This window comes from Cheilinus undulatus, linkage group 24 (genome assembly GCF_018320785.1).
Source record: "Cheilinus undulatus linkage group 24, ASM1832078v1, whole genome shotgun sequence".
NCBI lineage: Eukaryota > Metazoa > Chordata > Actinopteri > Labriformes > Labridae > Cheilinus > Cheilinus undulatus.
The window spans coordinates 21,360,317-21,374,092 of record NC_054888.1 but is presented as its reverse complement, the minus strand read 5'-3'; the positions used below and the strand labels follow the sequence as shown (position 1 = coordinate 21,374,092).

At 39.1% G+C, this 13,776-nt stretch overlaps 1 protein-coding gene across 1 annotated transcript; it reads right to left on the bottom strand.

Moving 5' to 3' along the window:
- Window positions 1-2,973: 2,973 nt before the first annotated feature.
- LOC121506029 (inosine-uridine preferring nucleoside hydrolase-like) lies at window positions 2,974-13,599 on the bottom strand. Its single transcript, XM_041781515.1, has 8 exons — window positions 13,443-13,599; window positions 12,506-12,682; window positions 12,242-12,421; window positions 6,873-6,984; window positions 6,643-6,782; window positions 5,169-5,246; window positions 4,612-4,728; window positions 2,974-3,483 (listed from the first exon to the last, which is right to left on the bottom strand). Exons 2-8 carry the CDS (start codon window positions 12,680-12,682, stop codon window positions 3,331-3,333), a joined length of 957 nt encoding a protein of 318 aa, XP_041637449.1. The 5' UTR covers window positions 13,443-13,599; the 3' UTR covers window positions 2,974-3,330.
- Between the last annotated feature and the right edge of the window lie 177 nt (window positions 13,600-13,776).

Here is a 13,776-nt window from a genome sequence, read left to right as displayed (position 1 = left end):
TCTAATCCTGTTTATTGAGGAGAAAAAAGAAAGTGGAGGACTTGGGATGCAAACTTTATTTTTCCTTTTCTTTTTTCTTAAAGTGTACATTCCAGAGCACTTTCAATAAAAAGGTTTTACTAACTTAAAATGCCTTGGAGAGATGTAATTGCTTGATTGTAAAGTTTTAATAGCAGGCAGTATTTGTGTTGTAGTGTCATGTTCAAGCCTGATGGTGGTGCTGTTGCTACACATCACTGTGCTATTTTAAAGTGCAGAAACTAGTTAAAACTTTTCCCACAATGCACTGATTTCTTGCAGTATATGAAGGATTAACTTGCAGTACAGACCCGTAATATTTTCAGATGTAGGGAAAAAATCTGAAATAAAAGATAAACTCTCTAAAAAAATAACTTAAAATAAGATGTTACTTGCATTAGATCTTAAACAGCATATTTGATATACACAGCTGATTGTTTTCCAGGGCAAAAAAAAAAAAAAAAAAAATTTAAAATAACCAAATTACAACCCCAATTCCAAAAAAGTTGGGATGCTGTGCAACATGCAAATAAAAACAGAATGCAATGATTTCATCCATGATAGAACAGAAACGACAGATGTTGAAACTGAGACATTTTATCTCATTTCAATTACAATGGCAGGAACACATCTCAAAAAAGTTGGGACAGGGCGATGTTAGTCATTGTGTAGCATCCTTTCTTCTTCAAGCAACAGTCTGTAAATGTCTGGGAGGTGAGGGGACTACGTGCTGGAGATTTGGGAGAGGAATGCTGTCCCATTCTTGTCCGATGTTGGATTCTAGCAGCTCAACAGTCCTGGGTTTCTTTGCCCGACTTTATTGAGATGTTTTGCTGCAGTCAAATTCAAAATAAGCCAGTATTTTTCATGAAACTGTTTAATGTCTCAGTTTCAACATCTGATATGTTGTTCATGTTCTACAGTCGATAAAATGTGGTTTTATGAGATTTGCAAATCAATGTATTCTGTTTTTATTTACATTTTATGCAGAGCCCCAACTTTTTTTTGGGAAACTATATATATATATATATATATATATATATATATATATATATATATATATACATTTATATATATATATATGTATAACAATTATATTTTTTTGAATATTTCAGGATTTAGCCCCAATCCTAAATTATCAAACTGCTATCCCTCTAGATTAAGCAGGTGAAGAAGGAACTAACTAACAACAATTGTATCAATCCGCGAAGATGAGTCCCGTTATTTTGATTTCCTGGAAGAAAGAAAAGATAAGAAAGAGAAGAAAATAGCAGAGAAAAGCGGATACAAGACGTAGAAACTGAATGCTGAAGGAATATTCAAGAGGCAAAATGAGCGGGCGCAGAAAGGTTCACGTAACAGAAGGTGCGTCTCTACGGCTTATTTAAAGATGGCGGATGTGAACGGACATCTCACCGAGCTCGGCAGTGATGAGGCAGATAGTCGCCTTCAGGTGCTGCGCTGATCGATAAGGACCTATTCACTTCGTCTCCTCTCATTACTGGGAATATTGTTTTTAACGTGAGTTGTTACTGCTGCATTAGCTGCTTTAAAATTGTGAGTATTTAAGCTAGTTAACTTACTCTATGAAGGCTACTCTGGTTAGCCGCTGCTATAACTGCAGCGCTAACGGTCAACTCCAATGGCTAAACATCTCTGAGTTGTTAAATATTTCCCAAATTAATATTTTGTTCCAGCTTTTAAATTTCCCCCAGAAGTTTCTGAAGTTATATGCAGAAAAGAAAGTTAGTTGTTTTCTCATAACCTGCTGAATTTAGCATTTACAAAACTATTAGCTCCTCTATGAAAATGTCTACTTTTTGACCCTTAGCGCTTGTTTTAGCTGCTCAGTGCAAAAAATGCACTTTTCATACGGTTGTTATAAAAAATATAATACATTTATATTTCATTCTGCTTCCATTGAGTGGATCTTTTTCACCAACAACTTATTTAACAGAGTTTAACCCTTTAAATGCCATTTTTTTGTGTGTTTTTTGATGAAAAAACCATGGTGCAATGTCAAATACTGACTCTTAAGCTGCTAAGTGCCAAAATTGTGCTTTTCATATGGTAGTTATAAAAATATTATACACTAATATTACAACAGACGACTTGCAGGCTGTTATCCAGCAAACAGGAGACACAACTGACTACTAGCATTAGGGGGCTTATAATTTAGACCCTGGTAGTTTTTGTGAAATATTTTGTTTCTATGTGCAAAGTAAAATAATGTAGGCATCATAACAAAACTAGGATGTTTTGAAAAGCCGTGTTAAAAATTCCTTGCTGTGTTTAAGAGGATTTGGGTAATACTTAGGAGAAACTGTAATTGTCATGGGGGGGCTTATAATTTTGTCCTCATCTGTACATGTATATTAAGGACTGCAGATAGTGGGAGTGGGAGTCCAGCCATGAAAATACAACAATTAACATCTTCTGTTTATACTGTTAATCCTAAACCATCAAGTAAATGTTAGAAAATGTCATCGTTGTATCTGGAATCATTATACAACCTTTCAAAACCATATTAGAGGGTAAAATTTTGTTTCATATCATGCAATATTTATTGGTTGTTTGGATTTTTTGGAAGTCCGAATAACTTAAACATTTTTTATTCTATCCTCTGAGATTTCTTCCTTTTCATTTTGGCTTCTACTGGCTGTTTTGCTGCTGTTTAACAATGTTTCAGAATTAATTTACTATCTAAAAACATTCCCAAAATACAAAATTAATGTGGAACAAGGCTCAAGGGACTATTTTACAATTTTCCTGTTGTTTTGGAGACTTTACTTTTTAACGGTGTAGATGGACCTGTTCAAGGCGTTTTGAGCCCTAGAGCAGTTACTGAGTCGTATGAGCATAGAACAGTAAATTAATAAACCCCAAAACAGCAGTTTTTTGTGTTTAAGTCTCGCATGGTTTGTGTTGATGAAATTATTAAAAGAGAAACGCTGATTAGAAAGATCATGTTTATTACCCAAGAATCAAGTGCACATTAAGGCAAAGTTCTGTTAAAATGCACAAAAAGTGATGCCAAGCCCTTTTTTATTAAAAGCATTAGGTTAAAAATTTAGGTGTAAGCAGATTTTTTGGCTAAGAAGCATGCAGTGGTCCTTTAAAAATGTCCTCTATCCATGTATCCTGACTAGATGGATGATTTATTACAAAGCTTGTGCCATTCCTCAATTACAGGCCAAGTATTTCTTTGCCTATCAACCTACAAGAAAACAGAATAAGAAAAGGATTTAAGATTTTGTAAAGAAGTGGTTTGACCCTGTTTGTTTATGCTTTGCAGTGACTTTGACCTCATCCTTATTTGAGTGCATTCATTAACATTTGTTTGAACTTCTCCAGGTCAACTGTCCTCATGATCGTGGCCTTGTGTTTCTTCTTCAGCAGTTCCATATGGTCCACCACCATCATGCCACGGGTGTGTTCCCCCTTCAGCTCCACCGTCACTGCAACCTGAAGGATGAAAACAAGGAGTCTTTAACCCTTAGGGGAGGTTGTGCACATTCTACCCGCTTTTCATTCTACAATTTTTTGATAATTTTGGCTGTGTTCATGTATATGTTATGAATTTTGGCAGGATTGTGTTTTATTTGATCTTGTTGTTTGCACCTCAGCTCCTGCAGTAAAAGTAAAATACACGTTTTTCATTTAGTTACACTCAAGCTGTTAAGGCCAAAAATGCCCCATTGAAATCCATTCAAACTGCAATTTTTAATTTCACTTACATTAAAGCATAGTATATTTATGTTATTATATCTGGGTGTCAATCTGGGCTTTTGCCTTGGAAATAATAATTTTTGCTAGTCTCCACCAGATGGCATCATTTTGACCATATTTGGCATATGGAGAAAAAACATGTTAATCATGCAAAAAGTGATAATGCATAAAAATCAATGTTGCTGTGAGTCACGGACATAGGCTGTACTAATAATGCAACACAAAAGAAATTAATTCATTTTTCTGTATTTTTTTCATCGAAAACATGTTGGCATCATGACAAAAAAGTGGCATTCAAAGGGTTAAAATCTTAAGAAAATAATGAATATATGGTATCAATACTGAGGGCAGTTTTAGCTGCAAAATAAAAAAAAATACTCTCATTCAGTTTTTAAGAAAAGAAATGAGCTGCAAAGCTATACATGCTAGTATGGAACCTAATGGGGGCTGACTCACTTTTGGAGTTGGCCTCAAGTGGACACTTGAGGAACTGCAGTTTTTGCATCTGTGTTGGCTTCAATTTTTCAACTTTGGAGATCACCAAAAATCACATTACTCCCAACAATTATGCCAAAATAACAAGTTAACACAGACGAATATCTTTAATGCCAATCAGCAATTTATTTTAGTCCGTAAGTAGATTAAATTAAATCACGTTTCAAGCTTTCCAACATGTTACTTTTTGAAGTGACCTTTATGTAGCTTTGCCAAGCCAAAACACATTTCTGCTGTTCCGACCATCTTTGAAAAGGTTCGCAAATGAACAAACTCCATTGTTGAGTATGTACACCACACTGAATATGCAGACATTGAATGAAAGGTCAGTACTGAAGAGTATTAAAAGTACAAGAGCAGTGTTTTCACCTCTTCATTCTTCGTCATCACAGTGTCGTCGATGGCTGCAGCCATGGCGTAACAATCGCAACCGTTGAAGGCGGAACCGCCCACCAGCTCCTTCTCATACCGCTCTGTCTGCACCATCTACAGGTAAACAGTTCAACAGAAGTGATAAGTGACTATGGATGCACTGGGGTGTGTGATCCCCAGCTGTGTGAAGTTTGTGTTTGTCGAGGTTCTCTTTGGCTTCCTCCAAAGACATGCTTGTTAGCTTAAAGGGTGATACTAAACTGCCTGTAGGTGTGATTGTGAAATTCATTGCCTTTTTAATAACTACATCTTGATGATGCTCACCATGGTCATTACAGATCCTCAGCTGATGAAATATGCTTATAGAAATGTTTGATGACGTAATGGTATGTTAATAAAGCTACAAGATGTTTAATTTGTGGTTTGATGGGTTGCATTTTACACCAGCATGCTCCACTGAAATCTCATCCTGTGTCCACAGATTCTATCCTCTCATGCAAATGTTTGTGTGGAGGGAAGGTCATTAGCATTAAACCACTCAGGTGTTGTCATACCTTCCTGGTGTGACGGTAAATCTTCTCCATGAAGCGAGCTTTGTCCGTGTCCTGGGCGAGCCATTCATCACAGAAGGACTGACAATGAAAGAGATGAGGAGAGAAGGTAAGGGAAGCAACCTCTTTCAACTTCAATGATACAGATGTGTACAGAAATTTGCAGCATGACATATCATGGGCTGGACTATCACAGTGTGTAATGTTATGTTTTATTTTTTTAAATCGACAAATATGACATTACCACAAGAAAACCTGCCTGTTATCCTGAAACATATGTCAAGTAGACAATCGGTATTCCATGTTACTGCAGGAGAACAGAGTAAATATAATGTATGGACACACGTCAGCTTAGGGCTTCCATAAGAATGAAGTTTCTTGTTTTCTCTGTTCGTTTCAGTGGTCGGGAGGCTAGTTTTACTATTTTTGCTGCTGTTAAATACTTTTCTTTTGTCAACATAAAAAACTTATGAAGTATTTAACATGCTAGTGTTTGGAATCCCTTTCTTCAGCACAACCTCCTTAACTTCTGATTTTAACTAAAGGTTGGCCAGAAAAATGTTGTTTTGAGATAAAGAAATAACTGTATGCCAAAAAGAGGATTTTAAACGTATAAATGCAAGCAGAGTTGCATACTTAAACATGAAATTGTAGAAAATTAGATAACTCAAGCTTAAAATTTTTATTTATTATGTGCAATTAGGAAAAAACTGGGATGCTGTGTAAAATGTGAACGCAAACAGGACGCCTGTGATTTGCAAATCCGTTTTTAACCCATATTCCATTGAATACAACACAAAGACAATTTATTCAGTGCTCAAACTAATACTTTTTTCTGGTAATACACATGCATTCTGAATTTATGTCTGCAACGTGCTCCAAAAAAATTGGAACAGTGGACAGAAAAGACTGGTAAAGTTTTGGAGTGCTCAGAAAAACACCTGGAACATTCAACAAACACCACCAAAACACCGCGCCTGGACCTGTTTTCAACTATGCCAAGTGTTCAGAGCGCAAAACATAAACATTCCTTATTCTTGAGCTACTTTTGTGTCCTAAAAGTAGTGAAATATTCAGACAGCGACTTAAGATAAGCATCAAGCAAATATGAGAAGAAATTCCACTTCAGTCCCCAGACTCTTGCAGTGTTGTTGAGGGAAGGTGATGAAGCACAGTGGTAAGCATGCTCCTGTTCCAACTTTATTGGAACATTTCAGAGGCATCAAGTTCTATATGTGTATATATTTAAAAAAAACACAAAAGTTTGTCATTTTGAGTGTTAAATATCTTATGTGCTGTGTTAATGATTTGCAAATCACTGTATTCTGTTTTTAATTCAGTTTACATGGTGTCCCAACTTTTTTAGCATTGGGCTTGTATTTATTTGTAGGCGTTTTCTTTCTAAATACACCCTAGTATTAGTATCTCATCAGAAATGCCAATGCTAATAGATAGTTATTACAGTTTAACCACAGACCCAGGGCAGACTGGCTCTGCAGCTGAACTCCCAGGTGGCGATGACGATGGGGCAGTGGCAGAAGCGCTCCAACACAATGTGTGCAGCTTCAGGATCTGCAACAAAGTTAAACTCTCCACAGGTTGTGGTGTTACCTCTGGCTGTAAACACACACATGAAATATATTCACCTCAATGCTAATTAAACAACATTGTCAACATTAAGAGACATAAACGCGAATCTGCTCTCACATTCGGTGTTTCCTCCCATGATGTAGAGGGCCTTGACTTTTTTAGGGAGCGTGTCCTCCAGTAGTACAGCCACAGCCAGGTTGGTGAGGGGCCCTGTGCAAACAATAGTCACCTGCACACATAGAAACACAAAAACAGGTTTAAGAAAGCAATGCATGCTAAATTAACCAAACTGCTTCAGTGACATTTGATACATGTCAGCCTTTTTAACAAAAGATTAAAACTGTTCTGCAAAACCTGTTGATTTAATGTGAAACGTCTCCTAGGGGTGATGTAGCTGCAGGATTCAGACTGGGTTTTAGTTGGCTGTGCTTTAGTGTTGTCTTGATAAAACGACAGAGGCTTTATATGACAAAGATGTCTGTCTGGTTTCTCTTGAACCTCTATATGGACAAAAGTATTCAACCACTTGACCATTACACCAACAGGGACTGTAATCCCTTTGTATTCAAATACAGTCGCTAGAAAAAGTATGTGAACCCTTTGAGATTCCTTGGATTTCTGCATCAATTGGTCATCAAATGTGTTCCGATCTTCATCTAATTCACAACAATGGACAAACACAGTCTGCTTAAACTAATACTGCACAAAAAATGATATGTTTTAATGTTTTTATTGAACAAAACATGTAAACATTCACAGTGCAGGGTGGAAAAAGTATGTGAACTCCTAGGCTAATGACTGGTTGACCCTCCTTTGGCAGCAATAACCTCTACCAAACGTTTCCTGTAGTTGCAGATCAGACCTGCACAACAGTCAGGAGGAATTTTGGACCATTCCTCTTTACAAAACTGTTTTAGTTCAGCAGTATTATTCGGATGTCTGGTGTGCATCGCTCTCTTGAGGTCATGCCACAGCATCTCAATCGAGTTGAGGTCAGGACTCTGACTGGGCCACTCCAGAAGGCGTATTTTCTTCTGTTGAAGCCATTCTGTTGTTGATTTACTTCTATGCTTTTGGTCGTTGTCCTGTTGCATCACCCATCCTCTGTTGAGCTTCAGTTGGTGGACAGATGGTCTTCAGTTTTCCTGTAAAATGTCTCGATAAAATTGGGAATTCATTTTTCCATCAATGACAGCAATTCGTCCAGGCCCTGAGGCAGCAAAGCAGCCCCAAACCATGATGGCCCCTCCACCATATTTCACAGTTGGGATGAGGTTGTGATGTTGGTGTGCTGTGCCTTTTTTTTCCACATATAGCGTTGTGTGTTCCGTCCAAACAACTCAATTTTGGTTTAATCTATGGACAGAATATTTTGCCAGTAGTGCTGTGAAACATCCAGTCGCTCTTTTGCAAACTTCAAATGTGCAGTAATGTTTTTTTTGGACAGCAGTGGCTTCCTCTGTGATGTCCTCCCATGAACTCCATTCTTGTTTAATGTTTTACTTATTGTAGATTTGTCAACACAAATGTTGACGTCAAGTCAAGTCAAAATTTATTTATATAGCACCACTGAACTCATCTGATCGTCAAATTTGAAGCAGCTGTCAAAGATGACACCAAGGTTACGCACAAAAGGTTGACAGTAGGAGGCTAACGGACCAAGAACACTGTCAACACCATTCAGGAGTTCAGATTTTCCAAACACTATTATTTCAGTTTTCTTTTCATTTAAATGTAAGAAGTTTAACTCCATCCATGATTTTACATCATTTAAACAGTTTTGTAAGACTGTAAAAGAATTTCCTTTAGGGGTCGTGGGAAGATAAATTTGCAAGTCATCAGCAAAAAAATGGAATGACACATTGTGTTTCTTGAAAATAGACCCCAAAGGAAGCATGTACAAAGAAAAGAGTAGACGACCTAAAACAGAGCCTTGTGGGACCCCATGACATGATGGAGTTGGCGCAGAAGAGAACTGACCAAGATTGACAGAGAAAGTCCTTTCTGATAAGTAAGATTTTAACCATTTCAGGACAGTCCCTTTAACACCAGCACATGATTCAATACGTGATAAAAGAATCTGGTGGTCAACTGTGTCAAATGCAGCAGTCAAATCAAAAAGCACTAGCACAGCGGAGTTTCCAGCATCAACAGTTAAAAGGAGATCATTAAAAACTCTTAAAAGGGCCGTTTCTGTGCTGTGGCATGATTTAAAACCAGACTGAAACTTTTCTAAAATATCATTAAAATCAAGGTGCAACTGCAACTGATTTAAAACCATGTGCCAGCGACTTCTGTAAGTCTTTAGCTGACACTCTAGGATTCTTCTTCACCTAATTGAGCATTCTGCGCTGTGCTCTTGCAGCCATCTTTACAGGACGACCACACCTAGGGAGAGTAGCAACAATGCTGAACTTTCTCCATTTGTAGACAGTCTGTCTTACCGTGGACACATGAACATCAAGGCTTTTAGAGAAACTTTTGTAACCCTTTCCAGCTTCATGCAAGTCAACAATTCTTGATCATAGGTCTTCTGAGAGCTCTTTTGTGCCAGGCATGGTTCACATCAGGCAATGCTGCTTGAGAACAGCAAATTCAAAACTGGTGTGTGTTTTTTATAGGGCAGGGCAGCTTTAACCAACACATCCAATCTCATCACATTGATTGGACTCCAGGTTGGCTGACTCCTGGCTCCAATTAGCTCTTGGAGAAGTTATTAGCCTAGGGGTTCACATAATTTTTCCACCCTGCACTGTGAATGTTTACGTGTTTTGTTCAATAAAAACATTACTACTTTTTCTAGCGACTGTACATGTATTTTAATATGGAGTTAGCCCCCCTTTGCAGCTGTAACAGCCTTCACTCTTCTTGGAAGGCTTTCCACAAGATTTCTGAGTGTTTTTGTGGGAATTTGTGCCTATTCATTCTAGGGTTGTTCCTATTTCGATACCAGTATTGGAAATATGTCCAAATAAAAATGTTAGCACCATAAACCGGAAATCATTCTTCTTCGCTGCCGGAAAGCACGTCATGCACAGGCTACTGTTTTCAGGGCAGCATAGAAGAACCAGAGGACACACTGCGGCGGAAAAGATTAGTGGCTGTGTGACAGTTTTTCTCTGAATGTGATCGTTAAAATGCCTTCCAGACCCCCGCTATCTTACACAACAAAAAGTGACACAGTTTATCGCCATACATCGCTGCCTCTTGCTTGTTTTTCCTCCAGAAACTTGCCGTCGTATCGTCCCATAGATGCTATTGATGCCTTTGAACCCTGTTGGCAGCATTTTCAGCAAGCCTGGAACTTGTGTGACTTTTGGGGACTTGAATGATTAAACCCACACCAGTAAACCTGATAATGAACGTCTTTTTATCCACTTTAATCGAATTACAATCATTTATTACTGCTAGCTCGAATGCTAACCGCCATATTTGTTTGGGTCTGTCAGCCAGTTGCAGGCTGGTCTGTAATCATGTCATGGTGCCTGAGTAGAGCATAAAAGAGAGAGAGAGATTGTGATGCAGCCCCTTGTATTATTATTTTAATATTTAGGAGTAAAACACAAAAAAAAAAAAAAAACAAAAAAAAAAAACCTAAAGCAGAGATAGGGTCACGATGCTGTATATTGTGATTCTATTTGTTAAGCCGTGTTCTGAGTCAAATATAGGTCTAAAATAATTGAGCCGGTATCGGATCAGTACTCAGTATCGGCCGATACCCACCATCTTGGTATCGGTATCGTATAGGGAAGGAAAAAATGGTATCGGAACATCGCTACTTCATTCTATAGAGCATTTATGACATCAGGCACTGATGTTGAACAATAGGACCTAGCTCGCAATCTCAGTTCCAGTTCATCCCAAAGATGCATGTTGAGGTTGATGCCAGGGTTCAGCAAACCATGTCTTTATAGTCCTTGCTTTGTGCTCTGGGGTTCAGTTATGCTGGAATAGAAAAGGGCCTTCCCCAAACTGTTGCAACAAAGTTAGAAACATGGCATTGTCCTTCACTGGAGATAAGGGGTTAAACCCAAACCCTGAAAAACAGACTCTACCATTACCCCTCCTCCACCAGACTCCACAGTCAGGCAGGTAACGTTCTCCTGGCATCGCCCAAACCCAGACCCACCCATCTGAATTTCAAACAAGACAAAGCAGGATTCATTACTCAACAGAACATGCCTCCAAACACACTGCACTGACCTCAAAGCCGTTCACAGGGTGTGATTTGCTGGGAGAGAATTTTCAGCCTACGGGGAGATGTGTTTTAACCCCTGCCTCTGCTTGTTCTGACTCCAACTGTTAAGCAGTGGTGGCATTTCCTGTGACTCAAACGTTTATGGCACAAGACCAAAACTTGAAATTTATGTGCTCATACTGCTGTCTGACAGTTGTACACGGAGTTCTCACACAGAAGAGTGAAATCAAGATTCCCCAGGTGCAGCGCAAGGATTACAACTTTTTCCATACTCTCTCCTTTTTTTATAGACAAATTCTGGACTTTAAAAAAAATAGAGTGCTGGAGATGTTTGAAACTTTTAGTCCATGATATAGACAGTCTTTCTTGGCATCAATTAACATGTATTAATTTATTAACTAGTGCTAGTAAAGCATACAGTTCTTTTCGTCCAGCCAAAAATATGATTGTGTTCATTTTCTGCTACCATAGGGACCAAAACTCAATAATCAGAAGACTGTTCTTTAACTTTTTTGTAGGAAAATTCTCTATTTTTGATAATAAGCGTGAATTATTGTGTGTGTGACGCTGCCAGTCTACAGTTTTATTTTTGCTTTAAAACGGTATAGAGTCAATCAGATCAGGCAGAGCAGATTGATGAGGGCTCAAAACACTGTATCATCAGCTCTAGATGCGCCCTCAAGAAAAGCAAAAGCCCCTGCCGTGCTGGGCACCTGTGCCGAGTCAAACCAAGTCGAGCAGAGCTGCTCCATGCAATGGAAAATTCCCATATGGGCCTTAGCAGTTGTTGATCCCTAGCCTTCGGCTTCGTGGCTGAGTTGCTGTTGTTCCTAAACACTTCCACTTTCTAATAACATCACTTACAGCTGACTGTGGAATCTCCGTCTGGGATGAAATTTCACAAACCGACTCATTGCATCCATCACAGAACCACGCTTGAAGTCGCTGAGTTCTTCAGAATGACCCACTTAGGATCAAAAATATTTGCAATAGCAACTGCATGGCTGGGTGTTTGATTGTATACCTCAATTCAGTGATTAACTGGTGTGGCCAAATACTTTTGTCCATATGATGTAGCTCAGCACACTACTAGAGCCTTCACACATGATCCTGCCACCCATGCCTCATGCACTAATACCCCCCCCATACCATCATCTACACTGAGTTTTCTTTATCATCACATCCTGTGTTTTACTTTGTACAGAACGTCCCAGCGAGTCCTAGTTTAATAAAAAAGTCACAGATTGTTCCTCCTCAGTGCATTTTTAAAATATTTCCATCCACCCACCTCTCCAGGGTTCGCCTTCACGGTCTTGATTATGGCCTGAGGAGCTTTCCTCTTCTGTATCAGCTCCAGACCTGGTGCATCCGGATCGGGGGAATCCCCCAGCCCATCCTTCCCGTGAAAGTCCGAGGCCTCACGTTTCTTAGCCAATAGAGGCTTGGCGAGGCCACGGTACACCGGGATCTATGGGCAGGTATTGACATGCTAAAGGCACAGACAGGACCTACAAATTATTTCAAGGCAAGTTTTAACACAGCGAAGACTCACATCCAGTTTATTGCACTTCTGCAGCACCCTGAGCGTGTTCTTTTGGACGTTTTCCAAACTTGTGTTACCATGTGTGCAGGTGATGCCCAAAATCTCAACATCAGGTGCGGCCAGGGCCATCATGACGGCCATGGCATCATCCACACCGGTGTCCACGTCGATCATCAACTTCTTCATCTTATCAGGAGGAAAGAAGAAGATTATATCAACAAGATGTGAGTGTGTCATCTTTTTGTCTTTAATTACATAGGAGCATGGATCAAATTTCTCCCTGAATCTGTAACCTGCTCTCCTTAAAATGGACTAGGGGGTGACTGATGGTGTAAAAAATCTGTTTGCCTGGCCAAAAAATGCAGTCACTTGGATACCAGGCTGGGGGGGGGGGGGAGGAGGAAAATAAAAATAACGCCCCACAAACTAAGGAACACCCAAAGAAGGTTAGGGTTAGGCACCCAAACTCTAAAGGTTAGGCTTAGGGGAGGGGAGGGGAATGAAATTAACAAATGACGCACCACAAACTAAGGAAAACCCAAAAATGTTTCATGCATTCTGACAAATGCCACATCTTTTCAAACAATGTCAGTATATCAAAGTGGGAAAATATATTAAAATAAAAAATAAAAAATATATCTTATCTCATGCCATGCAAAAGTGCAAAAGCTGCAGCCCAAATACTCCCAAAACAGGCACTGTGTTTAATAAGAGTTTTTGCAGTAAAGAAGGTCTGGAGGAACCAAGGAATCAATGCTAGGCTCCAAACATATTAAAATCCTGACAAAATGTTGGGACGAGCTTCATAGTTTTAACACGGTGCCCTCATTAAAGACAAGACATTTGTCCCTACATATCTCAAATTCCTCACACATTCATAAATCAATCAATCCTTACATGAAAAGAAGCTACAGACTGTGTTGATAGGGTTACGGAGTGAACTTACCTTTGAAAAGGCTGCAACTGCAAGCTCAGTCTGATGCCTGTCTGCTCGTCTCTTTATACAACAGAAGACAATGGGGGAAAGTTACACAACGGGAAGATTTCTCAACAACACGTCCTCATCTAGATCTGGCACACTTTGGCAACTATAAAGAAAGCTTGAATAGATGCAACACATTTTCTGAGGTTACATAACAGTGTTTAAACTCCTCCCTCTGGTAGAACCAGTTTTGGACGTCTGCACAGACCGTCAGAGAAGCTCTGACTTAAAGCTGTAATGTGTTGCATGTGAAGAACACATTTTATTGCCTTCACTGGGACTTCCTGTGGTTTTGAGT